The following is a 26,152-nucleotide window of genomic DNA, read 5'->3' on the forward strand; positions in this document are numbered from 1 at the left end:
CAAGTTCCAGGTTGTCCATGTCCATTGTAAACCATAGCGACCATAAATAAATTCAGTCCTCTAGAGAGGTCTGATGGTCTATCAGGGTAGGCTAGAATGTGGATATCAGTTTGCCTTACTAGGCACTATGAGTCTATGAATACAGCCTAAGATTGCAATGACTGGTTTGGTTAGATGAAATAGTACAAATGTAGTAAAAACAATCTCTGCAACCGCTAAAAGCTATGCTTCTGAAGAGTACAGAATGATGTGGGAATGACTCATGATTGATCTTGTGTGCTAGCCAGTTTCCAAAGATGGCTGCCATGAATTCTTTCTGTCCCTATGTGAGTCCCTCCTCCCTGAGATGTGGAGTCTATTCCTCTACTTCACTGAATGTGAGCCAGGCCTGTGACTGCACTGACCAATGGAATGTGAAGGGAGTTCCATTCTAGGATCTCTGATCCCAGGTGCTAAAAAGATCTGACAGCAGCTTCTTTTGTGCTCTTGGAGCCCTGAGTTGCCATGTTAGATTTCCAGATTATCCTGCTGAAAAGAAAGGCCATAAGGAGAGGCCCTGAGAGACAAGAAAGTGCTGGAGAAAGAGGTTCCATGAAGGAACACTGAGGTCCCACCATGTGAGTGAACGAGCCATATTGGATGGTCTAAGTCCTCACTTGTTTGAGATCTCCCGCCTGAAGGTCCAAACACAGTGGAGCAGAGATGAGTCATGCCCACCATGTCTGCCCAGGTTCCTGACCCACAGAATCATGGGAAACCAAAATGGTGGTTGTTTCAGCACACAAGTTTTGAAGTTGTTTTGATGTTGCAATAGGTAACTGAAACATATTGTTAAGGAGAAGAAAACAGCATACAAAATAGTACAGCATGCATATTCTCAAGTTTGTTTTACATATGTATGTTGTATATGTGTATATATGTATATGTGCATGTATATTTTAATATTTATGTTTATACTTACATTTATACATAAACATGCCAGTGCTGGTTATCACTGGAAAATAGAATCATGGTTGGCTTTAAATTTCATTGTTTTATAATATAAATTTCTGAATATCACATTAGTTCTTTTGGTAAGTACTTTACATCGTAGACTGACAGCAAACTTACAGTCATCTATATGTGTGTGTGTCTATGTGTCTGTGTGTATATGTATGTATGTATACATACAAAGTAAATGTACATACTTCCAAGAGCAGTTTTAAGATGCCCCACTCCCACCCTATAGAAGGTCACCAGAGAAGGCGCCAACTATACAACTATACAAGTGGAAAATACCAAGAGCCTCTCCTACCTGGTAACCCCACTGGAGAAAGTTCTCAATTCTCAGGCTGTACACTTCATTATTTTGTTATTGTAGAGCTCCTGTTTATGTGGTTATGGAAGAGTGGTTGCTATGGCAATGCAATCCGACTGAACACCAGAATGTGTCTAAAATTGGTGGGAATGACTTTTTCAGGGTTTTCTCTGAGGATTAATCATTTTGTAAGAATTGTATCTTTTTTTCCTCTCCTGTTTGAACAACAGTAGCAGAGTGCCTCATCCAGTCTCTCGACATGGACAACACGAGCAAGTGTCAGAGAAGGACACAGGTAAATGTTTAAAGAAAAGGCCCAACCCCAAAAGAACCCTCTCCTACTGAATACTCTGGTTCCTTTTCATCCCTCTGCCTGCTCAGTGGCTTTGCTGCATCTGGAGCCCCTTCTCACCTTCACGCCCTCCATGCTGCACCCTTTTCCACCTACTTGTCTTTCTGGTTCTTCTCTCTGTGTCTTCTGCTGACCCCTGATAGAGACATACTGTAAGCCTCGTTCTCTAACCTCTTCTTTTCTTTCCTGACATTCCTGCTGTATGAGTGCCTTCATTCATTTTCTTTCTCTCCTTGCCATCTCCACATGTAATTCCCAAGTCAGAGCTATGGACTGACGCCTCATTTCCACTCAAATCCCATTACATACCCTCCTGCGGCCTGCAGGACATATTGCTTAGAAAGCAGGATTCCCCAGGATGGGGTCCTACTTTCCTTTCTAGTTCTTCCCCCAACACTACTGATACCACCACCAACACAAGCTCTGGGATCCCAGCCTGGGAGCTGCTTGCAGTTCTTGGAAGCTCCTATGATGTCCTCCTCCCTGCCCTGCCCTTGCCCAAGCCACGTCCTCTGCCCAGAACACCCTTCTCCCTCCCTCCCCATACAGTTCCTGGAGTCTGGAAACAATGCATGCATCAGGAAGCCTCCCACTAGGCTGAGCTGGGCCTTCTCCTTCCATGCTGCCCACTTCTGGGCCTTCTCCTCCCACGCTGCCCACTTCTGACCACCGGCTATACTGCAACACCCTTGCTTGAGTCCTGTTTGTCTTCCTCTGTGAGGCAGTGATCTCTTTGAGGGCAGGAACTGTGTCTCATTTATTGCTGGATCCCTGGAGCCTGGCACATAGAAAGGCATAGTGGATGTGTTATCACCATCTCAAAATCAACATTCCCAAACATTCCCCATCAGCCCTGCATCCTGATGTCATTTTCTACAGATTCAGTCTGCAAGGTATCTTTGATGACTTTCTTTTGTTCTATATGTGTTGATGGTATTTCCACCACAGTTTCCCACGAATTAGCATTTGTTCATGGCCACCCTCACCATCTTAGCCTAGCTCTTTGGCTCAGACTAGGTTTCCTCCAAAGGATCCTGCCCAATTCCCTGGCCTGGAAACTGCCTGATCCAAGCAACCCTGCATACAGTCTCCAGATTCCTGGCTCTAAATTTTGCCCACACTTTGACACACAAGGCCTAAGGCCTTCTGCTATCCCCATGCCTCCTTATGTCCTCCTCATTCTCTGCGCCTTCTCACCATCCAGCCCAGAAGCTCTCCTTAACCATCCCTGCACACTACAGGAATGCATAGTGGGTGTGTTATCGCCATCTCAAAATCAACATTCCTAAACATTCCTTTTGCTTCCATCATTCCCCTTCCATCTACTGCTCACATTTTAAACCTCTTTCCTCCATGGAGTTTATCCAGCTAAACCCTCTGTTATCGGTTCAACTGTGCCCCAAACCTCATATTTATGTGTTAAAGTTCTATCCCTCAATAACTCAGGATGTAACCTTATTTGGGTGGTTGCAGATATAATTAGTTAAGATGAAGTCATGACTGACTGAATAGGGGGGTCCAGGCCAATAAGGTTGTGTGCCTAGGATAGGGGGATCTTTGGACACAGAGATATGCACACAGGGAGAATGTCATGTGAGGGCATGCAGGGAGAATATGGCCATCCACAAGCCAAAAACACAGCCCTGGGATGGATCCCTTCTCCACAACTCTCAGAAGGAGCCAGCGCCGCTAACTCCTTGATTGTGGATTGAACCAAGTAGCAAAGTATAATACAACCCCCATACCAGTTTCCCTTGGTTTTTGATTCCCTTCTCGTTTCTATGCTTAGTTTAGCCAGCTCTACCAGAGCTGTTTGCCTGCAGCCTTAAAGCTGTTCTCTGTGTCACGAGCACATTTCTGATTCCCTAAAAAGATTCTGATTCCTCAAGGGTAGGCATCCCCTTTGTGCTTCTTGTTTTTCTTCCTTCCTGGGAAGGCCTTCCCTTCCCAGAACAAAGTCAAGAAAGAAACACACATCAGCATTCAGCAACTTACTGCAAGAAGGCCTTGGTTCCAAATGCAGGAATATATTACAGTAAACAATTGAGTAACGTAGCCATGCAGCATGCAGCCCTTCAAAACTATGCTCTAAAGAGGCCTTAATGATGTGAGAAAATACATACGATACATTAGGTGAGAAATGCAGGCTTAACGAAGGGTGTATACAGTGTGAGCTCAACGGTGTAAGGCAAAATGCACAGCAGGGAAGTGCTCTAAGATGTTTGTAGTGTTGTCAGGGATTTTTAACCTACTCTATTTTTTTCTATGTATATTCCAAATTTCTATGGTGAGCACGTAGTATTTACTGAGCCTAAAGATAATTGTGTTTTTATGTTAAATACACTAATTCTGTGTTTATAAGGAAATATAAGCCATTAGGCCCGACATCGTTCTTTGTGGCTTTGCAATGATAATATACTGGGCTTTCCAGAAATGATGTCTCCAGCCAAGAAGAAATCCTGGCCCAGGTCTGTCCATGCATTTACTCACATTCTGAATATTTCTGCAGTTGGTCAAATTCTTCCGGAGTGAGGGAGACCCATCGTTCTTCACCCATTTTTAAACTTGGCGTGAGTGGCTAAAGGGCAGGGATGGAGTTTTGTTCGCTAGGCTGAAGTGGAGGCCCAGCCAAGGGCTTGGCTCATTGCAGATTTGCGATGTAAGTCTTTCAGGAGACTTCTGGGAGCACTCAAGTGTACACAGCAGCAGCAGGCACCTCTCAGAAGATGAGACAAGATCTCTGCTATTCCTTAGGCAACATCCTCCTTTCTGTATTCAAGGTAAATTCAGAAATCCTGGCTCTTCCTAGGTAGAAGCAAAAAGAGACATTGTAAATGAGAGTGTTAAAAAAAAAAGGCCCGAATTTTCTTCGCTGAAAGATCTACAGGGAACAATGGTTCAATGGTTCTCAAGGATGGTTCTCCCCTCAGAGAGGTCTGAAGAGGGGATAACGACAGTTGCCTGGCTGGGGGTGAGTGTTGAGGGGCAAGCTGTGGCCTGTATGAATAGGTGGGCCATACTACTCAGCTCTGGGAAATGTTCAATGTGTCACATGAGAGGTGGTATTAGGGCTGCCTAAGGGCATCCTCAGGGCATAAAAATGCCTTAGGCTCTTGGGTGACTCATGAGTAATTACAGGAACAGGAGCCTATGCAGCCATTCTCTCCTCCACTGATTTCCAAATTCCACCATGATAGCTCTGGTGAGCCATTTTGGAATACCCCCAAGACTGGCTAACATCTAGTGACTGAAGCAATTCTCTGTCCTCTTAGAGTCATAAAAAAGAGAGTTAGAGGGATGGGCTGCTGGCCTCAATGAGGCAGGGAAATGGGGATGGATTCAAAAAAAAACACTGAGTATCATTTCCTTTGAGCCTCTTGTACTGTGGGTCATTAAATCAGTTTTGTGGTTGTGAAATTGATGTAATGAATCACAACAAACATGCAAACACATGACACGGAATAGGATAGAATGAGATGGAGTTGAAAATACTACAGTGCATCTACCATAGTAAGGGGACGTATTATGTCATAGGCTTTTCCTTCAGCTATACACCCATGGTTATACTGATCATATTGTGAAGTGTCTTTCTTATTCTCAGTTGAGGTTACAAACATGGTTGGGAAGCCACCAACCTAAAAAGGTGAGAAATAAAGACCAATTGAAACACAGGCTCCAATGCTGCCAAAGAACAAGCCCAGTTTTAATAAAACAGGATCCATCCTGTGGCCAACTGCAAGGCAAGTCTGGGGTGCCTGGAACATATGAGCAGTGCTGGATGAGATGACCAAGTTGGGAGGCATATATGGACCATTCTCTGGGGAAGTGTGTAGACTGGTTGTTTTGGACCTGGAGAGTGAACTAGAGCTGAGGGAAGATGCCAGAGAGAGAGAGAGATTCTAGCTTTATAAAGAAGACCTTCCATTAACCAGAATGCATGGCAAGGAAATGAGATACCCACATTCCTGGGGACATTAAGTTCTAGTTTCTCTCCTTGAAAGTCCAACTCTCTCCTTAATCCAGCCAGCTCGACTCTGCTCCTTGGCGCTTGCTGCTGTCTAGGTCATCAGTGACCTAGTTGCCAAATCCAACAGGCACCTTTCAGTCCTTCCTCACCTCGTTTCTCTCTCTGCAGTCTTTGCTATGGCACAAAACTTCCACCTTGAAACTCTCTTATCTTTCTAGGTGTTTCTTCTCAGTCTCCTTCAGCCTCTTCTTTTGCCATCTTTAAATATTGAAATGTTTCCACAGCAAAGACATAGAATCAGCCTAAAGGTCTATCAATGGAAGACTGGATAAAGGAAATGTGGTACATACACACCATGGAATACTACACAGCCGTAAAAAAGAATGAGATCCTGTTCCTTGCAGCAGCATGGATGGAGCTGGAGGACATTATCCTAAGTGAACAAATGCAGGAACAGAAATCCAGATACAGCACATCCTCACTTATAAGTGGGAGCTGAACATTGAGAACACAGGGATACAAAGAAAGGAACAATAGGTCCTGGGGCCTACTTGAAGGTGGAGGATGGGAGGAGGGAGAGAACTGAAAAACTACCTACTGGATACTATGCTTATTACCTGAGTGACAAAATAATCTGTTCACCAAACCCCCGTGACATGCGATTTACCTATATAACAAACCTGCACACATACCCCTGAACCTAAAATAAAAGTTAAAGAAAAAATTGGTGCTTCCAAAGTCCGGTCCTCAGCCCTCTTCTCACTCTACATCCCTTCCCTGATGGATCTCATCCACCTCCAAGCTTTAATGACCCCCCGCATGCTGCGGCAGCCCTGAGCTCTCTCCTTGGTCTGAATCTGAATATTCAGATATTCAGATGCCTTAATCCAGATCTGAATATCCAACCATCTACTGTGACTCCCTTCTGTGTCCCAAACCATCCCTGATCTGCACCTTCCAGTGTCCCCAGCCGCTCGGGTTATGCCCAAGAGAAACCAGTGCCCAGGTCAGAGGCAGGAGGCTCAGCTAAGCTCCTCCCCTTTTCTCTCCTGCTAAACCCAGGCACTAGCCCCAGAGTTTGACTGTCCACTGTGTGCTCCTTTTTGTCCATCACACCATCTCTGGCATTAACTCAGACCTTCCTTATCCCTTGCCTGGCCTTTGACAGCAGCCACCTGCTGCTCTTCCTGCCTTGCACTTTGTTCTCCCCTTGCTCTGCTCTCTAAATTGCCAACCAGATCACATCTCTCTCAGTAATAAAATTCTTCAGTAGTTTCTACTGCTTGTAGAATAAGATGTAATCTTCTTTTCATGAAACACAAAGCTCTTTATGATCTGGCTCCTGATGATCAATTTAGTATGAGCGTGAGGAGTATCCTTTAGAAATCTTTGCCATCATGCCAGGGAATCTAGCATTGCCACCACTGTCACCGCTGCTGCTGCTGCTATCAATGAATGGACATGTACTTTACACTGTGCTATATGCTTTATATACATTATCTAATTTAGTCCTCTTAATAACATGTAAATTCAATACTGCTCTCTCTGTTTTGCAGATGAGAAAAAAAATGAGGCTAGGTGTTTAGTAAACATGGCGAGAAGAAAGAAGGAGCCACCAGTGCTTCTGTTTAAGAATGCCTCCTACTGGGCACGGCGGTGGCTCATGCCTGTAATCCCAGCACTTTGGGAGGCTGAGGTGGGCGGATCATGAGGTCAGGAGATCGAGACCATCCTGGTCAACATGGTGAAACCCTGTCTCTAATAAAAATACAAAAATTAGCTGGGTGTGGTCGGGCATGGTGGCTCATGCCTGTAATCCCAGCACTTTGGGAGGCCGAGATGGGCAGATCACAAGGTCAGGAGATTGAGACCATCCTGGCTAACACGGTGAAACCCCGTCTCTACTAAAAATACAAAAAAAAAAAAAAAAAAAAAAAAATCCAGGCGTGGTGGCAGGCACCTGTAGTCCCAGCTGCGGGGGAGGCTGAGGCTGAAGAATGGCGTGAACCCGGGAGGCAGAGCTTGCAGTGAACCGAGATCACGCTACTGCACTCCAGCCTGGGCGACAGAGCGAGACTCCATCTCAAAATAAATAAATAAATAAAAGAAAAAAAAGAAAAAGAAAAAAGGAAATGATTAAACCATTCACACTTAATGTGGTATGTTTGACCTGGCTTCTGTCAACCTGGCCAACATAGTGAAACCCCATCCCTACTAAATATACAAAAATTAGCCGGGCATGGTGGCGCATGCCTGTAATCCCAGCTACTCGGAAGGCTGAGGGAGGAGAATCGCTTGAACCAGGGAGTCGGAGGTTGCAGTGAGCCAAGATTGCACCACTGCACTCCAGTCTGGCAACAGAGTGAAAGTCTGTCAAAAAAAAAAAAAAAAAAAAAAAAAAAAAAAAAAAAAGAATGCCTCCATTGCCTGGGCATTCTGCACACCTTCAGAAGCACAGAGGGAGATCTAAGAGGACGCAGAGGCACACTGCATGACAGAACAACACTGAACTAAAACCAGAAGGCACAGAATTTGAATCTGGGCTCTGCCCTCTTCGAGCTATTTCACCCTAGACATATTTTTCATCTCTTGAACTTTGGTTTCTTCATCTAAAACATGAAGATATTAATTAAAAGGCTTACTGGGTTGCTGTTAGGATGAAGTGGGTTAATAAATGCAAAAACCATAAAAACAAGATCCCCACCTGACGCAATGCCCGCACATAGCAAACACTCAATAAATCATTGTTATTATCATCCAGTTACAAATACAACATGTAGCAAGGTGGCTTAAACGATCAGCTGAATAAAAAAAAACAAACAAAATAACCCCATTAAAAAGTGGGCAAAGGGCACAAACAGACTCTTATCAAAAGAAGACAATACAAGTGGCCAACAAACATGAACAAATGCTCAACGTTGCTAATCATCAGAGAAATGCAAATCAAAACCATGACTATTATTAAAAAGACAAGCAATAACAGATGCTGGTGAGGCTTTGGAGAAAGGGAATGCCTACACATTGCTGCTGGGAATGTAAATTAGTTCAGTCACTGTGGAAAGCAGGTTGATTTCTCAGATAACTTAAAACAGACCTCCCATGCAATGCAGCAATCCCATTAGTGGGTATACATCCAAACAAAAATAAGTAGTTCCACAAAAAAGACACATGCACTCATGTGTTCATCACAGCACTATTCACAGTAGCAAAGACACACAATCACCCTGGGTGCTCATCAGTGATGGATTGGATAAAGAAAATGTAGTACACATATACTATACAATACTACACAGCCATAAAAAAAGAATGCAGTCGTGTCCTTTGCAGCAACATGGATGCAGCTTGAGGCCATTATCCTACACGAATTAACACAGGAATAGAAAATACCAAATACCAAATAGAAAATACGTGAAAACCAAACACCACATGTTCTTACTTATAAGTGGGAACTAAACATTGGGTACATATGGACATAAATATGGAAATAACAGACACTGGGGATTACTAGAGGGGCGAGGGGGAAAGGAGCAAAGGTTGAAAAACGGAAAAATTGGATACTATGCTCACTACCTGGGTGATCCGATCATTCATACCCCAAACATCAACATCATGCAATGTACTCAGGTAAAAAACCTGCCCCTGTACCCGCTGAATAATAGTTGAAATTTTAAAAAATCAGCTGACAGTAGTCGAGTAGAAAGTTTCTAGTGTTGTGCCACAGGTTTTGGAACTTGATCTGATACTGCTCCAGGTTGTTGTAATTTTGTAATTACTCATCAAACTCTTATCCACTAGTTTTAGCATCCACTAATGATTCTTGCCTGGATTAATTATTACAATGATATTGATTTTCTAATTCCATCATTCCCTCTGTATTTGTTAGTTAGGAGTCTATTGTAAGTAAGAGCTTTCCCTTCTTGTTATTTATATCAATTTATATGTATACTATAAAGATAAATTATAAATATATAAAGAATATATACATGTGTATAAAAACTGCATTTATATATAATATATATTTATTTTCATGGATTCTTATTTTATTCTGTGGATTACAAATCTGTTGCTACCTCAAATTGTTCCAGATTTGATCAGTGGAAACTCAGTCAAGGTGGTGATTTGTTCTTTAGATATATCTCAATCATTTTTTGAGCACATCCTTATTTTCTAGCTCTACAAAATGTTTCAGCCTCATCTTGAACTTCCTCAACTCAAGTGCTAAAATCAGTCATTTCTCTAAGGAGTTCCTTTAGTGAAGAATGACATTTGAAGCCAAGGCTTGGATTCCAGGTATGCTCATTGCTGCTGAGGTGTCATTGCTTCTAGGCCCTATCAAGCACAGAGCTAGAAAATAGATGTGTGTACTGGGCATGGTGGCTCACGCCTATGATCCCAGCACTTTTGGAGGCTGAGGCAGAAGGATCACTTGAGCCCAGGAGTTTGAGACCAGCCTGGCCTACATGGTGAAACTCTGTTTCTATTAAAAATACAAAAATTAGCTGGGTGTGGTGGTGCATGCCTGTAGTCCCAGCTACTCAGGAGGCTGAGGCAGGAGAATCGCTCAAACCTGGGAGGTGGGGGTTGGATGTTGCAGTGAGCCGAGATCGTGCCACTGCACTCCAGCGTGGGTGACAGAGTGAGACACTGTCTAAAAAAAAAATATGTACACAGATATACACACACATGAACCCCTCATCTCTCTCTCTCTCTCTGTTAAATACCTTGAGTTCATACTTACACCTCCACCTTCAGTCCAACCTTACAAAGTCAATTGTACCCTTCCCTTCCTTCCATATTTTTTAACTTTCTTCTCTAACAAGCTTTGTTTCCATCATCTACAACATACTTATTTGCTTACTACACAGAAAGTAGTTCCAGAATTGCTAGTCTACACCTCTGTGAAAAACAAAATAGACTTCAAGATTTGTTTACAGTACTATTGTTTTCAGGCAACAGCATAGCCTCAAAATACTACTCTCAAAAGTTATGTAGGTTAGTTCTTTCTCACTCCCATCAGTTTATGTTGGTATTTCGTTTTAGGGTGTTTTCTTCATATCCACTGATTCTTTTTCAGTATGGTTCCAAAGTCAAAACTGTATAGAAAGATATATTCAGCCAGGCGTTGGTGGCTCACCCCTGTAATCTCAGCACTTTGGGAGGCTGAGCCAGGCAGATTGCTTGAGCCCAGGAGTTCTAGACCAGCTTGAGCAATATGGCAAAACCCTATCTGTACAAAACAAACAAACAAACAAAAAATTCGCCAGGCATGGTGGTGCGCATCTGTGGTACCAGATACCCAGGAGGCTGAGGTGGGAGGATCACCTGAGCCTGAGGGATCAAGGTTGTGGTGAACTATAATTGCACCACTACACTCCAGCCTGAGCAGCAGAATGGGATCCTTTCTTAATACAAAAACAAAAAGAAAAACAAAAAGACGTACTGAAAGAAGTATCCCTCATTCCTCTTACTCTGTTCCCAGCTCCTCTTTTCTATTTTATTCCCACTCAACCTTATAGTATCTAGTTTATACTTCCTGTGTTTATTTTTGCACATGTGAGAAGATAATGAATATCTTATTTCCCCTTTTCCTCCTCCTCCTCCTTCTTCTTCTTCTTCTTCTTTTTTTTTTTTTTTTTTTTTGAGACATGGTTTCTCTCTGTCTCATGGTGGAGAGCAGTAGTGGAATCACAGCTCACAGCAGCCTTGAACTCCTGGGTCAAGCAATTCTCCCACTTCAGCAGCCCCCTCCCGGCCCTCCCAGTAGAGTAGCTGTGATGTATGCCACTATGATCTGCTAATTTTTTTTTTTTAACTCTTTGTAGAGACAGTGTCTCACTGTGTTGCCCAGGCTGGTCTTGAATTCCTGGGCTCAAGTGATCCACCTGCCTCGGCCTCCTAAAGTGCTGAGATTATATGTGAACGTTTGTGCCTGGCTTCCCTTTCTTTCTAATACAAAAGGTAGCACATTATAGATCATTATCTGCACATTGTTTTTTCACTAATCAATACACCCTATGAATCACACCATACCTGTTCGTAGAGATCTTTCTCATTTAGAATTAAATTGGATTCTGACACTTACCTCCTTAATATCCTTCAGAGGCCTCCCTTGGCCTCCAGGCAAAAAAGGACTGTCTCCTTAGCTATTTCCACAGGGTTCTTTACCTGTGGTAATAACTCACCTCCCCATTCTCACCCCCATTACCTCCTCCCCCACACTCCACCTTCCAGCCAAATCTATCTTCTGTCTACTGTTAGCACTAGCAAAGTGCCTGGATGTGGGAGGACCCCATAAGCCTTATGGACTGACAAATACACCATGCATTTGTTCTACTTGAAATGCCCTTTACTCCTCCCTTCCTATGACAAATCTCTACTCATCTCTTTGGATCCGGGTTAAAAGGTCACTTCTTTTCTACAGCTTTTTGAAATTCTTTGAGCAAATTTGCCTATTCTCCCAGCTGTGTTCCACAGAATTCTATATATTCCTCTATTGTGGTAGTTGACGATTCCTTGTGGGAGACAGACACCCAAACAGCTATTAATAATTAATACACAAGCTGGCAAGAGAAGTGGTGCAGATATGCCCAGAGATTTATGGAGTCCTCTAATGTGTCTGAAGCAGGCACAAGGAATCAGGAAAAGCTTCCTGAAGGAGCTGATGCTCCTGCTGAGGAGGGGTGATGAGGTAATGTGGTATACATTGCTATCACTCAACAAATATTCATATTATCATTATCATGATTGTTCCATTGTAGCTCAGTGCTTGACTTCACAGTGGAAAGAGCTACACCATTCTTCTTCTTTTTTTTTTTCTTGAGATGGAGTCTTGCTCTGCCACCCAGACTGGAGTGTCGTGGCACGATCTCAGCTCACTGCAACCTCCACCTCCTGGGTTCAAGCGATTCTCTTGTCTCAGCCTCCCGAGTAGCTGGGATTACAGGAGCCTGCCACCATGCCCAGCTAATTTTTGTATTTTTTGTAGAGACGAGGTTTCACCATGTTGGCCAGGCTGGTCTCGAACTCCTGACCTCAGGTGATCTGCCTGCCTCGGCCTCCCACAGTGCTGGGATTACAGGTGTGAGCCACTGCGCCTGGCCTTACACCATTCTTTACTTCCTTCAAGAAAAGTTAGGGGCCTAAAACACTGCCTGACTTTCCAGGTGGTATTCCATGGGACAGCCCGCCTCTGGCTTCTGCCCTTTGATGAAGGTGACAGCTGATACTCAGGAGGGCTTTCTGTAGCTCACGAAGCTCGGCACATCCCTCAGCAGCCCGCTCCATCACTCCCCTCTCAGAGGCTCTTTGTAGTATGAACAATCTTCTTATTACTACCCCCAAGCATCTTTTCTGACAGAAAAAGTTGAATAGGATTTTCTAAATAAAACTCAGATTGGATATTGTCTGACTTGGCTAGGAGAAGAGTATTTTATGTCTCTACAGCTATGTCACTCTGAGCAATTGCTTCAGCTCCTTTGGCCTCAGTTTCCTTGTCTATAAAATGAGGGGGTGGGAATAATGGTTTCTAATGCATTTTCTAGCTCTGCAATTTTATATACTGGATCAAATTCTATTTGTTCTGTACAGATGTCAGCATGGAAATCACAAGTCAGGAGGAAGAAGGCAAATTCAATGAGTATTGAATTGCACCCTGGGTCTCTCTATTCATTTGAATGAATCAGCCATACCCAATTATCCAGGAACAAACACCTCCTCATCTCCTCTTTGCTCTCCTAAAAACATTAATTCATGAATATGACATCAGATTGGAGAAGCCTATTTATGTGCATTTGAAGGTTTATTACAAAGCCATAATGAGTACATTTTCATAAGGGAAGAAAGACTAAAAGCTACGAAGACAAAAACCCCTCTCTTCTCAGACTTGTGGAAAGTCACAACTTGACAAGTGCCCCATCTCTGGCTTTTACTCCTACTGTTCCTTCTTCAACCCTGTAATTCTTATGCAGCCTTTGGAGTTTAGTTTAAGTTGTACCTAAAGATGCCCTCTTTAATTGCCCAGATGTGGCTGGGCATATCCACTCTGCTCTCCAATAGCACTTTGGGCTTTTCTCCATTATGACGTTTGCTGAGTGCATGTACTTACCACCTCTCTTCCCTACAGGATTCTGAACTCCTTTAGGGCAGAAAGAATGTCCTGTCCACTTTGTAGCCCTAGCGATTACAAGATTTCTAAGAGTTCATTTTTTTGACACTAGAAAAATGATTCTTAACCTTTTTTGACCAAGATCATTTTCACGGAGTCAAAGATCCTACCACATCTATTTACATGTCCCTATAGAGGAAGAACTGGGTGATAAAAAGAATTCAAGAGGAACAAAAGACACAAGTTGCAGTACAGTTGTTGATAATATCGTTTATGAGTCACTTAATTTACCATAAAATATACATCAATACTTACATTTTAATATTAAAATAATGACCTACACGAGTATAGGCTATCAGGGTTATAAAGTTATAACAGATATAGACTTATAATCAAGTGACTTTACTATGCTTAATCTGATAGTATTTTGTAAGTTACATAAGTTGCTTGAATTTATCAATGAACTGTCACTATTGTGGTCATCGGTCACATTGGTGGTCCCCCAAACCATGCTTCCTGATATTTATGCCCTTTCTAGTTTCTTCCACTGAGTGTGGGCTGCACCTGTAACTAGCCTTAACCAAGAGAATGTATTACAAGTGGTGCTGTGTCAGTATCAGGCATAAGCCTTGAGAAGACCTGGCAGCTCCCACTTCTGTGTTCCTAAGGGCACTGAACTGCCATGTAAGAAGTTCAGCCATTTTGCTGGAGAGATCACATAGAGACCACGTGGAGAGGCCACATGGATGAAGGGAGATCTAACATTACAGAGAGGAGAACTGAGCAACTCAGCTGATGACAAGAACTGAAGCCCAAGGTGTAAGACCCCAGCCAAGCCACTCCAGCCAGCACCCAGTCATCTAAGTCTCATCCTAGCTGTGTTGTGGGACAAGAAGTCATTTGGGATTTAACAGCCTTAGCAGACATCACATGTGGAGCAGAGATAACCCGCCCCCACTCAGCCTGGTCTGGATTCCCAATGCACAGAAACACATAGACTAATAACATAAATGTGGAGCAACAACATTTTGAGGTAGTTATGTAATCATAGATAACCAAGACAACTACACAAGCACTTTTAGGGGCAGGTTATGCATGTGTCTATTTAGCAACAGAATCTGCATGATTCATGCTTGAACTGCAACTTACTCATGTCTTAAAATCTAGTAATTGGAAAATTATAGGCTAAAAATACCTTCGATGCAAATATGTATCACTGCCTGCTGTAGGGTTAACCAAATATCCTCCACAAACTACTATGATAATGATGAAGTCAAGTGAACTATAATTTCTAATTAATAAGCAAGAATAGCAGTAGCTGAAAACCACAACCTACTCGAAGCAAGACTGACATGCAATGATAACAACGGGGCCTTGCCCAGGTCACGGGATTCTAACCATCTGCTTGAGTGTGGGGGCTGTAGCTGCTGAGCATTTAGAAGCAGCCTGATTTCACAGATAACTGAATTAAAGCCCTTGGGGAACTTAGCAATGATCTAATTTAAGTTTATGAGTGGCAAATATGAGTAATACCTAATAACTCATTTAGCAGATTACCAGCATATAGTCCTTAAACAAACATAAACATAAAAGTCTTGGAATTGCATTCTATCCATAATAATTCAGAGAGGAATTTCATTTGAGAGGTACTTTGTACACCATTAGTGGCCTCAGAGTGAATCTGAGAATCTCTGCCACAGGATAGTCATGAAAATGTCAGGCTGAACCAAGTGCCCAGGTGGGGGACCTGGGAGTGGCTGGTGCCCAGGAAAAGCTTTAGGGCTCTGAGGAGAAGTTGAGAACTGCTACTCTGGGGGGTCTGTCTTTGGCACAGGCAGACAGTGTTGGTCTAAGAAGAGTGTAGCTCAGGGGCATCACAGTCTGAGGACTGGTCATTCATTCATTTGTTCACCTGCTCAACAAATCATTGTAATAACAAGCAATAGCAGCAACCTCCATTTATAGATTGCAACACGTCTTGTGCCTTGCAAACTTCATTTGTAATATGCACCAAACCCTGTGAGGAAGGTATGTTTTATGCCCATTTTATAGCTGTAGAAACAGGCCCAGGGTAATTCTCCCAAGTTGTCCTACCAGTAAATGACAGGACTGTATAGGAATCTAAGTCTGTGTTGTTCTAAAGCCCATGGTAACATCTCTGGCTGAATGAGTACTGAGAACCTAAGCATTGGGTCTGTGCAGGTACAGACGCCATTAATAAACCAACTGTGGAGCTGCCACACCCTGGTCCTCAACATGGAAGGGGAATGGAAGCCAGAAGAAAAACCATGGCCTGCTCCTGAAAAGCCAATATTATTTGAGAGGGAAAAAGCTATATTATATTAAACACGAGCACAGAATGGAATAGAATGCAAAATATGCAGGAAATTTGTAGGCAAAACATGGGACTTCGGAAAAAACCCTTACTCTTGCCCTGGGGCCACCTCTGTGAAACCTGGGAGAGTTCACTCAGCTTTGCCACTTGGGTCCTTTAACATGTGAGGAAATGTGAAGGAAGCAGGGTTGTGAATAGCAATGGAAAAGTCTGATTCTGAACTCCAGTGCTGAGGGGCTGATGTGGGAAGGGATTGTGAGTGGAGGTCTCCTTTATGAAATTACTACCTGGGGAAACAGCTGCCCTAGACTCATGCCTTGTGTCAGGGAGACTTCTGCCCAGAGCACCAAGCACAAGTCTGGCCTTAGAATTAGAGACCAGAATTCAGATCTCGGCTCTATCCCATACAACTGTGTGACATTAGCAGGTTCTTCTTCATCTCTGAATCGGAATGATGAAAATATTAACACATGCTTCACAAGGTTATTATGAGGATTATTTGTGTAACGTTTGCTATGGTTTGAATGTTTGTCCTCTCCAAAATTCATGTTGAAATTTAATCCCCAGAGTGGCAGTATCGAGAGGTGGGGCCTTTAAGAGGTAATTGGCTCCTGAGGATGCTGCCTTTGTGAATGGATTAATCCATTCATGGATTAATGGGTTATCGTGGGAGGGGAACTGGTGGCTTTATAAGAAGAGGAAGTGAGATCTGAACTAGCACCTTCAGCCCCCTCACCATATGATGCCCTGCACCACCTTGGGACTCTATGGAGAGCCACCACCAGTAAGAAGGGCCTCACCAGATGCAGTCCCTCAACTTTGGACTTCTCACCCTCAATAACTGTAAGAAATAAGTTCCTTTTCTCTGTAAGTTACCCAGCTTCAGGTATCCTGTTACAAGCAGCAAAAAATGGACTGTTTATGAGAGCATCACTAGTAAGACTTTCTGTCAGTGGTTTTGAAAGCGTGGTCCTCATCCCAGCAGCATCAGCACCACCTAGGGAATGTGTTAGGAAGGCAAATTATTGGAACCCACACAAGCGCTAGAGAAATTCAGGGTGGCCCAGCAACATGCCTGTGTTTTGTAACCACTGCTTTACGTGAATGTAAGGAACAGGACTAAGAAGAGAAACTTGGAGTATCTGGAGCTATTTCTTCTTCTTAATGGGGACCTTAAGCAGACAGATTTTGGGTCTGTCAAGTCAGTTCCACTTTCCTGAGGCAGGAAAACATTACAGGGAAGCTGGAGGCCCATGACTGCCAGAAAACTGTCATCATGCCACACTCCTAAAATTGTCATGTTGTGACTTATATTCCCTGCAGTATTTTCCTTTCTTTCCAATCTGGTTCTGTTTTTCATACTCCTTCTATAACATTCTGTGCAAAATACTCATCTAGAGAAGGCACAGAACAGATATGATTTTCTACCATAAAGCAAATGGACAAGAAACAAACCAAAACTCCAAGAAGGTAAGAAAATGACAGCTCTATTAAGGCCAGCAACTCATTCCCACACCAGAAATGGATCTGTCAGTGAAGAGACACTGCAGAGCCCTGGGCATGAGTATGGGGCTTGGGCAGGTCTAGAGACAGACAGCTCTGTAAAAATGCCCAGGTATTGTGGTGATAGTGGTGTGGTGTGTATGTGTGTGTGTTTTAACAATAACCACAAAAAAACCACACTAAAGAGAAAACATTCAAGTTTGGAACGGTGTGTAAAACCATGCTCAGCTTGGTAAGTTCCCGTGGACTAGGAGGAACTTGAGGTCAGCCATCCAGTCATCATTCGCCACTTCATGAAGCGCTCGTGTTCTCCCTCCCCTCTCTCTTCTGCCAGCGCCTGATCTCCCATTCGCTAATTCTCCTTTCCTTTTCCTCTTCCCCTTTTTGTTTCCCATAGCAACATAAACAGCAGCAGCCGTTTACTGAGAGTCTACTACCTGTTCTATATTAATGCAATCCTCAAAATAATCTCTCAAGGTAATATTACACCTGGGACTAGGTTCCTTGCAGAAAACTGAGCCATCATTCAAAGCCATGTCTGCCTGAATGCAAAGCCCATATCCCCCCACTCCACTCTGCATCCGTACCGCTTCTCAGACATACGGAGATTATTAGTACCATCTCTAGATTGTAAACTGATGGAGGGTGGATTTACCGGTTCATTCCAGAAGCCTCGGGTTGAGTTTATGGAAGGCTCTGGGTAGCCAGGTGCCTCTTCCTCCACCAACCAACAGTGTCCTAATGGGCAATCATGCAATAATGATTCAGCACTGTGGACAACAGCATCTAGAGGTGCGTACACCTCATGCCTGGCCCAGACAATGTCCCTGGATGGCCTCCTCTACCCCAGAGGTGTCTAGAACCCAGTTTGAAATAAATACTTCATTAATGTTAGGTAACCTTTACAATGTGACAGATGGTCCTAAACAACTTGCATGAATTAGCTGGTTGACTCTTCATAACAACTCTATTAGGTGGATACAAATATTATGCTCATTTTAAAGCTGAGGAAACTGAAACATGGAGGTAAAGTAACTTGTCCTAGGTCATAGAGCTATTAATGAATGAATCCAGGATTCCAATCCAGGCGCTCTGACTCTGGAGGCTGTTCCCCGCCATTATGTTATATGACACAAAGTTAATGGGCATTGGCGTGTGGCAGTACTTGGCATAAGAAAGTCATCAAGAAAATGCAAATATGCCTGTAATAATTTTAAACATTGCCATTTGAATAAAGTACAACATTGAAATCATTTCACAAGGTGCTCATAAACCCCAGTTACAGAAACACCACAGCTTGATGGGGTTTGGAAACCAGAAAGGAAGAGAAAATTAATTTTCTAAAGCAAATAAAAAGTGTCGTATGACCCTTGGGTCTAATCCAAGTCCTAGTATTTAGTAGCTTGCCCAGGCTGGAGTGTAGTGGCGCGATCTCGGCTCACTGCAACCTCCGCCTCCCAGGTTCAAGCGATTCTCCTGCCTCAGCCTCCCAAGTGACTGGGACAACAGGCGCCTGCTACCGTGCCTGGCTAATTTTTTTATATTTTTAGTAGAGACGGGGTTTCACCATATTGGCCAGGTTGGTCTCGAACTCCCGACCTTGTGATCCACCCGTCTTGGCCTAAGCAGTCAGTTCTACTGTCTGTGCTTCAAGTTCCTAATTTGATAATTGTGGTGAGTGAAGTAAGTAATATTTAAGCTCTTTTTAGACAGTAATTTCATTTTCCTTCCAGAAATGTTAGATGTAAACCCTTTACTCTTGCCACATGGTATCTGGTGCCATCATTTTAGGCTGGGAAATGCCTTTTGTTTTCATATTCATTTAAACCATACTCCATTGGATAGAAACAACAGTAAGATACTTTTGCCACCTACCAAATTGTTAACAATTTAAAAATAGTTAATATCCTTGTTGGTAAGAAAGGAAGGAAACAGAAATTCTCCAATGCTGCTGGTGTGGAAGTAAATTAGCTGAGGTGATACTATATGCCAATAGCCTTAAAACATACATTTCCATGAAATTTTACTTCTGCAAGTTTATCTTAAGAAAGCGACTATGGACAGTAATAACAGTATTAATTTCGCAACTACTATTATTTCCACAAGAATTCAACTCCCAGAACATTTGTTGCAGCACAGTTTATAATAGCAAAAAGTCTAAACAATTTAAATGCCACACAATATAGGATTGTTAAATACCTTTTAGTACGTACATCTAAAATATTATACTATACATATTTGTAGCAGGTGCTGAACTGTGCCAATCAGATCTTCCAGATGCTTGGGAGTGGCGCTGGCAGACAACTCTCACCTGTCAATTATTTTCAGGAATTGCCTTAACTCTAAAAAGCTGCCTTGTCCAAGATCATGCCCCTTTCTTGGGCAGCCCACATCCAGCGACTGGATGATACACAGTGGTATGGTCTAAAAGCCTGGTCATCTCACCCCAGTGGGGAGAAAGTCTGCAGGACCATCCCAATCCAGCTCCTCCCTTCACCAAGTTCCATTTCTGTCCCTTCCCTTCCACAAATGGTGATCCCAAGCATACTCCCTAATAAAGTTCATAACACTTCTGCATGGCAATCTCCATCTTAGAATCTGCATCCCAGGAAATTTCATCTGCAACAATATGAAAACTAAGAAAAAGATCCATGCATTCTTAAGTAATTCCATGTTTATAAAAATGAAAATATGAACATTTTAAATATCAATGTAGTAGATTGCAATTTGGTTAGAGCAATGCTTAAAGGACACTTTGTATCCTTAAATAAATGTCTTAGAAAACAAGGTAGATGAAAACAAAAATGAATGAAGCCTCCAACTCAAGAAGCTAAAAAAGGGACCCAAAAGAAATCTAAGTGAAGCCAAAGAGGGTAGTAATAAAGAAAGGGGCAGAAATTAACGAACTATCACCCAAAAGAAAACAAAGAAAAAACTGGACAGCTTTGGTTAAAAACAAAAGTCCTTTTGGTTGTTAATATTGTTGAAAAATCTAATAAAATAGGCAATCCTTTGGCAGAGTATGAGACAGAGAGAGAGGAGGGGGGGAAGGAGGAGGAGGGAGAGGAAGAAGAAGAACAAGTAACAATATTTGGAATGAAGAAGAAGACATAACTATAAATATAAGAGATTTTATTAAATTATGAGAGACTACTATATTCAACTTTATAGCGCCACATTCAAGAACCTAGATGAAATGGGAAAATTCTGCAAAAATATAAGTGATCAAAAGTGACTCAAGAATTAGAAAAGCCTGACTAGTTCAATAATAGATAAAACTGAACCAATATTAAAAGGTCTACATGCCCCACCCTCCTGGCCCAGACAGTATTACAGGCCGTTCTAAGAGTCATCAAGAAACAGATAGTTCTTCTCTTACATAAGCTGTTCCAGAGCATAGAAAAAGATGTTAAGTTACAATTTATTTTATGAGGCTAGCATAACCCTGTAACGAAAACTTAGCAAGGAAAATACAAAGACAAATTATAGACCAGCCTCGCCTAAATAGAGTAAAACCCCACATGAAATAGTAAAATTCAGTATAGTATTAAAATAACAATAAATAGGGTTTGTTTCAGTAAGGCAAGACTGGGTCAATGTTATAAAACCTACCAATATACTATATTAACAGAATATAAGAGAATATAAGAGAACTTCATATAGAGAATACAAGAGAACATCTCAATATATGTAGATAAAATTAACAAAATTAACAAAATTATCAAATTAACAAATTAACAAATTAACAAAATTAACAAAAATTAACAAAATATATGTAGAAAAAATTAACAAAATTCAATACTCAAATATAACAAAAAACAAAAAAACAAAACCTCTAAGCACATCAGAAGGTAAATGAAACATCCTTTAACTTCATAATGGCTATCCTCCAAAACCCCACAGCAAACTTCATATTTAAATGGTGAAATACTAGAAGCATTACCATTAAAATCAAGGACATGATAAGGATGCATGTTAGAACCTCTGCTATTCAATAGTCTCAGTCTATGAGAGATCCCAGCCAATGCAGTTAAATAAGACAAAATTAGAGGTATATAAATTGAAATAGAAAAGACAAATCTGTCATGATTTTTAAATGATATGATAGCAAATCTAGAAAAACCAAGAGATCACATAAATATAAATTATTAAGGGATCTCAGCAAAGTGACTGATACAAAATCAATATTAAAAAATTAGTGGCTTTCCTTTACACTAGCAATAGCCAATTAGGAAATATAGCATAATAGAAAAAATCTTTTTCAAAATTTTAATAAAAAGTAGAATGGGCTGGGTGCAGTGGCTCATGCCTGTAATCTCAGCCTGTAATCTGCTCAGCACGAGATGAGCAGATTGCCTGAGCCCAGGGGTTCAAGATCAGCCTGGGAAACAGCGCAAAATCCCATCTCTACCAAAAAATTTAAAAACTAAGCTTGGCATGATGGTGTGTACCTGTAGTCCCACCTACTTGGGAGACTGAGGTGGGAGGATCCCTTGAGCCCAGGAGACAGAGGTTGCAGTGAGCCAAGAAGGAGCCACTGCACTCTAGCCCAGGCAACAGAGTGAGACCCTGTCTGGAAAACAAAACAAAACAAAACAAAACAAACAAAAAACAAGTAGAATGTGCACTGGAGTGAATCTAACAATTAATGTGCAAGACCTTCATGGAGAAAAATGGAGAAACCTATAGACATTTATAGCAGGACAATAGGGAAATCTGAATAAATGGATATATATTTTATTCATGAATAGGAAGGCTCACTTTAGTTCTGGTACTTACTAGCTACGTGACATTGGTAAATTTTTTGAAGTCTTTGTCTATCTGAGCCCTACTTTCCTCATGCAAGTGATAATGGAATCTCCCCTGTGGAGGTTTTTGTGACTGTTAGAACTAGTAAATGTCAATTTAAAAACTTCTCAAAGTTACATGCAATATTTGTAGTAGTACAAATATTCTTAGGTAACTGTAAAAAAGAGAGATGTGAAAGGATATACAAGAAATATAATTATGGTTACTTCCAAGAAATACATAAAGTTTAGAAGTTGAGATTTTGTTATCTGTAATATTTTGATTCTTTTTAAAAAAGGGAATGTGTTAATGTATTATTTATACTTTTTAAAAATTTGAAGGAAAATCCTTATTTTTACCATCTTGGTCTGCTTCTTTCTATTTTTTTCTGGCACAACTCAATCTTTTCAAAGTTTACCTATGTTGGTTAGAGATGGAGCCTTACGGAACACTGACTCAAAGGCAGACACCCAAGCAGTTACTGCATGGAACATATCTATGTGTACTATATACAAACACGTGTAATGTATGTGGGCTTATAAGATGAACAACATGTATTATATCTTTTCATTCTGTATGAGTATTTATAAACATGTGAATTTTAGTATCTGTGAACGATACATAAATGTATACCATTGTTAAATAAATGAATTACCTTCACCTGAAGGTCCCCTACACCAGAAATTATAGAGGACTTTTTCTAGCTTGAAATCCTATTCTATCTTCTATTTAGCTTATCCTTTCCTATAAAGTTGGTTGAAATAATGATGCTCAATAGGCAATTATGCTTGTGCATTTACCAAGCTTTTAGTATGTTTAAAATACTCTGCTAGGAGCTATGGGGGATGCGAAGATGAATTAGGATTACCTTAGCCATCAGTAAACTTAAAGCTCATTGGGAATATCACAGAGCTTCTGTAAAAGCTACAGTACTGAGCTGTGTGTGCTAAGGGCTGTGGAGCTCAGGGAAAGAAGAGCTCAGCCAGCAACGATGTTGACATGGTTGACTGAGAAGAAAGAGCAGAAAAGACTCCTGTTTACTAACTGTGTCTTACATGCCTCCACTGGAGAGAGGAACTACTAAAATCAAAACCTCAAGACTCCTAACTACGTGTAACTTTAAAAGAGGTTTTTTCATGCTATGAGATTATGTTTTTGTATTTTCAATTTCAATAAAAAATATAGCTAATGGGTTCCTCAGTTCAAACTAATTAGGAATGTGCTATTTCATTTCCCCCAAATCTTCCAAAATAATGAGCCCAGCTTACTGAAGCATGTGTGTGGGTTGTGGGGGTGGGTGGCATGCCAAGAGGCCTGTACACTGGAGCCTGTGAGATATTGAAGGTTTCTCTGCTGCTCTGTTGTACCACTGGCTTCTGATGTGGAGCACAAAGTGTCAGCAGTACCCGGAAATCTATATCTGCCAGGAAACAGAAAGGAGTATCACCCCAAGCTCCAACAAACCTGAGTCAGCATCTCCTCCATGACATTTCCTGTATTTGTGGTCTTGAACATACTATTTATTCCACTTAATCTCTTGAGCCCAAGTTTCCTCATCTGGAAAATGGGAATAGTGGTATCACCTTACACAGTAGGATTAAAGATAATGAATATAGGTTTCCCAGCACCGTGCCTGGCACATAGGTCTCTGCAGACGTTAATTCCCTTCCTTTTTTCTTTATCAGACACAGGTAAAGGTGCCAAGATTCCCTGACCCCTTGAGTGTCCTCATAAAATGGAGAAGTGGTTTAAAATGAGAGCAAGTATGAATTTAGAGATGAAAAATCTTCAAGGAAGAGGATGGGAGGGAAAGAGGACGCTTTTCAGTACCAGCTGTAGAAAACAAAATATTGTAAATTTTCACCTTCACCTCTAGAAGCTGTTAATGAATAAATAAGTTTAAAAAACTATAAACTTTATGGAAACATCTGCTTGCAGGGGTTAGGAGTGGCTGGATGCATGGGCCAGACTAATAACACTGGAAGGGTTGGAAGAAGAGCACAGAGTTAGTCATTTGGCTGAATGTGTTTAATAAATTACAGCCCAATTGGAGGAACTGTCTCCCTGGGTGAGTCACTTTGAACTAGGCAAAAATAGCGAACAGAAACCAGCCCCAACTAAAGAAAAATAAATCATTTTATTTGATTGACTGACATTGTTTTGATCAGAGTGTGAAACCACATGCTGAGTTTACTTTGGTCAGAAAGGCACCCTGTTGCTGGCGGAATCACATGCACGTATTCATTCCTCCAACCAGTTGCTAGGTGTAACTTTTAAATATATAATTATCTACTCTCAAACTTACCTTTCTCCCACCTCTATCTCCAAAACTAAACAACTGACTTTTTCAATGAAGAAGTCATTCTCCACATTTCCTGGGCTTGATACATTGGCTTTATGTACCTTCAGTCTCCTTCCCCTCTCTGATATCTCAATACCAAATCAGACACCAACTCACCAAGTTTTGTCTTTTCTCTCTCAGCTCTGCCCCTTTCTCTCCATTAAATTCCTTGTAACGGCATCTCCAGTTTCTGGGTAGGGGCTTCTTAATGGCCCTAGCATGTCTCTGGTCTCATAACTATCTTCTCACTCATTTCAGTCTGTTCTGCACATGAGACTACCAAAAACCACAAGTTTCAATTATTTTCCAGGCCAAGAACTAAACTATCAGTTTGTGTTCAGTGCCTTTTCCAAGTACTCAAGGTACTTTATCTCCTAGGCTAACTGGATCTCCCACTAGTTTGAGGGGCGAGACTGTGAAGGACTTGGGAATAGGGATAATGTTGTCATTGTTCTTTCTGCTGACCGTTGCAATTCTGGGATAACAAGGAAGCAGATATCACTAACTGGCTGTATATTTCTGGACGATGATTTATCATATGCTGAAAGGGTAAGTTCATGTCAGGTCATGAAGGACTTGTATCTACTAAGCATGGGGGACATGTATTTACTACAGAGTGATGAGTAAGAGGATCAAAAAGCTGGGATAGAGCCAGATGCAGTGGTACACGCCTGTAGTCCTAGCTACTTGGGAGGCTGAAGAAGGAGGATGGCTTGATCCCAGGAGATCAAGATCAGCCTGTGCAATATAATGAAACCCTCAACTCAGAAATAAAATGAAATAAAATGAAATAAAATAAAATAAAATAAAATAAAAAAGTGTTGGGATAATACCATGAATCTATCCAGGAACTGCTGTTAAAACACAGACAAACAAGAGAGGGAAGGTACCTGGTGACACGTACACATATGTATACATAATTATAAAGAATACTAGAAACTACATTGATGGGCTGATCAGTCTAGACAGCAAGAGATTGATTTGTTACGGGAATTCACGACCCTAAGGATACAGCACCTAGAGATATCGTGAGTGAGCAGAATATGGTAAAGAACACACGTGAGCTCCTTATGAGCATTTTCTACAGGCCGCTTGTCCACAGGAAGAAATGGAGGGTGGATTCCCAGCCACTGGTATTCTGCCATAACGGAAGTGATAGCAGTGAAAGTGGTCTTGTGCTGGCTAAACACTTCCAAAAAGCCCTTTTCAGCTAAAAACAGAGCATCAGACAAGTCTCTTCATTTCCCTCATTGACATGGAATAAAGAAGTTTAACTAGATACACTCCTCTGTCTCCCATTCTTTATTTTTTTATTTAATGTTTTGTTTTGTTTTTGTTTTTTTCTCTCGGTCCCTCATTCTGACCAACAGAAAAACCCTGCTTGGTGAAGCAAGCAGAAGAGACATATTAGGAGAAACAAGCCACTCCAGCTCAGAGGCCGTGATTGTCAATGAAGAGAAGGCTG

General features: G+C 41.6%; 1 protein-coding gene across 21 annotated transcripts in view; it reads right to left on the reverse strand.

Moving 5' to 3' along the window:
* DGKG (diacylglycerol kinase gamma) overlaps positions 1 to 26,152 on the reverse strand; it is a 214,029-nt gene that overhangs the window by 168,112 nt on the left and 19,765 nt on the right. For all 21 annotated transcript variants that reach the window (XR_012430965.1, XR_010585063.2, XR_012430967.1 and 18 more), the window contains exon 2: positions 4,140 to 4,454. Coding sequence is in view for 15 of the 21 variants with exons in the window: in XM_005546608.5 (XP_005546665.2) it covers positions 4,140 to 4,206 (67 nt within the window). In the remaining 6 variants the exon portion in view is untranslated. The remainder of the gene's footprint in view (positions 1 to 4,139; positions 4,455 to 26,152) is intronic.

Source organism: Macaca fascicularis, chromosome 2 (genome assembly GCF_037993035.2).
Source record: "Macaca fascicularis isolate 582-1 chromosome 2, T2T-MFA8v1.1".
In the NCBI taxonomy this organism is placed as follows: Eukaryota; Metazoa; Chordata; class Mammalia; order Primates; family Cercopithecidae; genus Macaca; species Macaca fascicularis.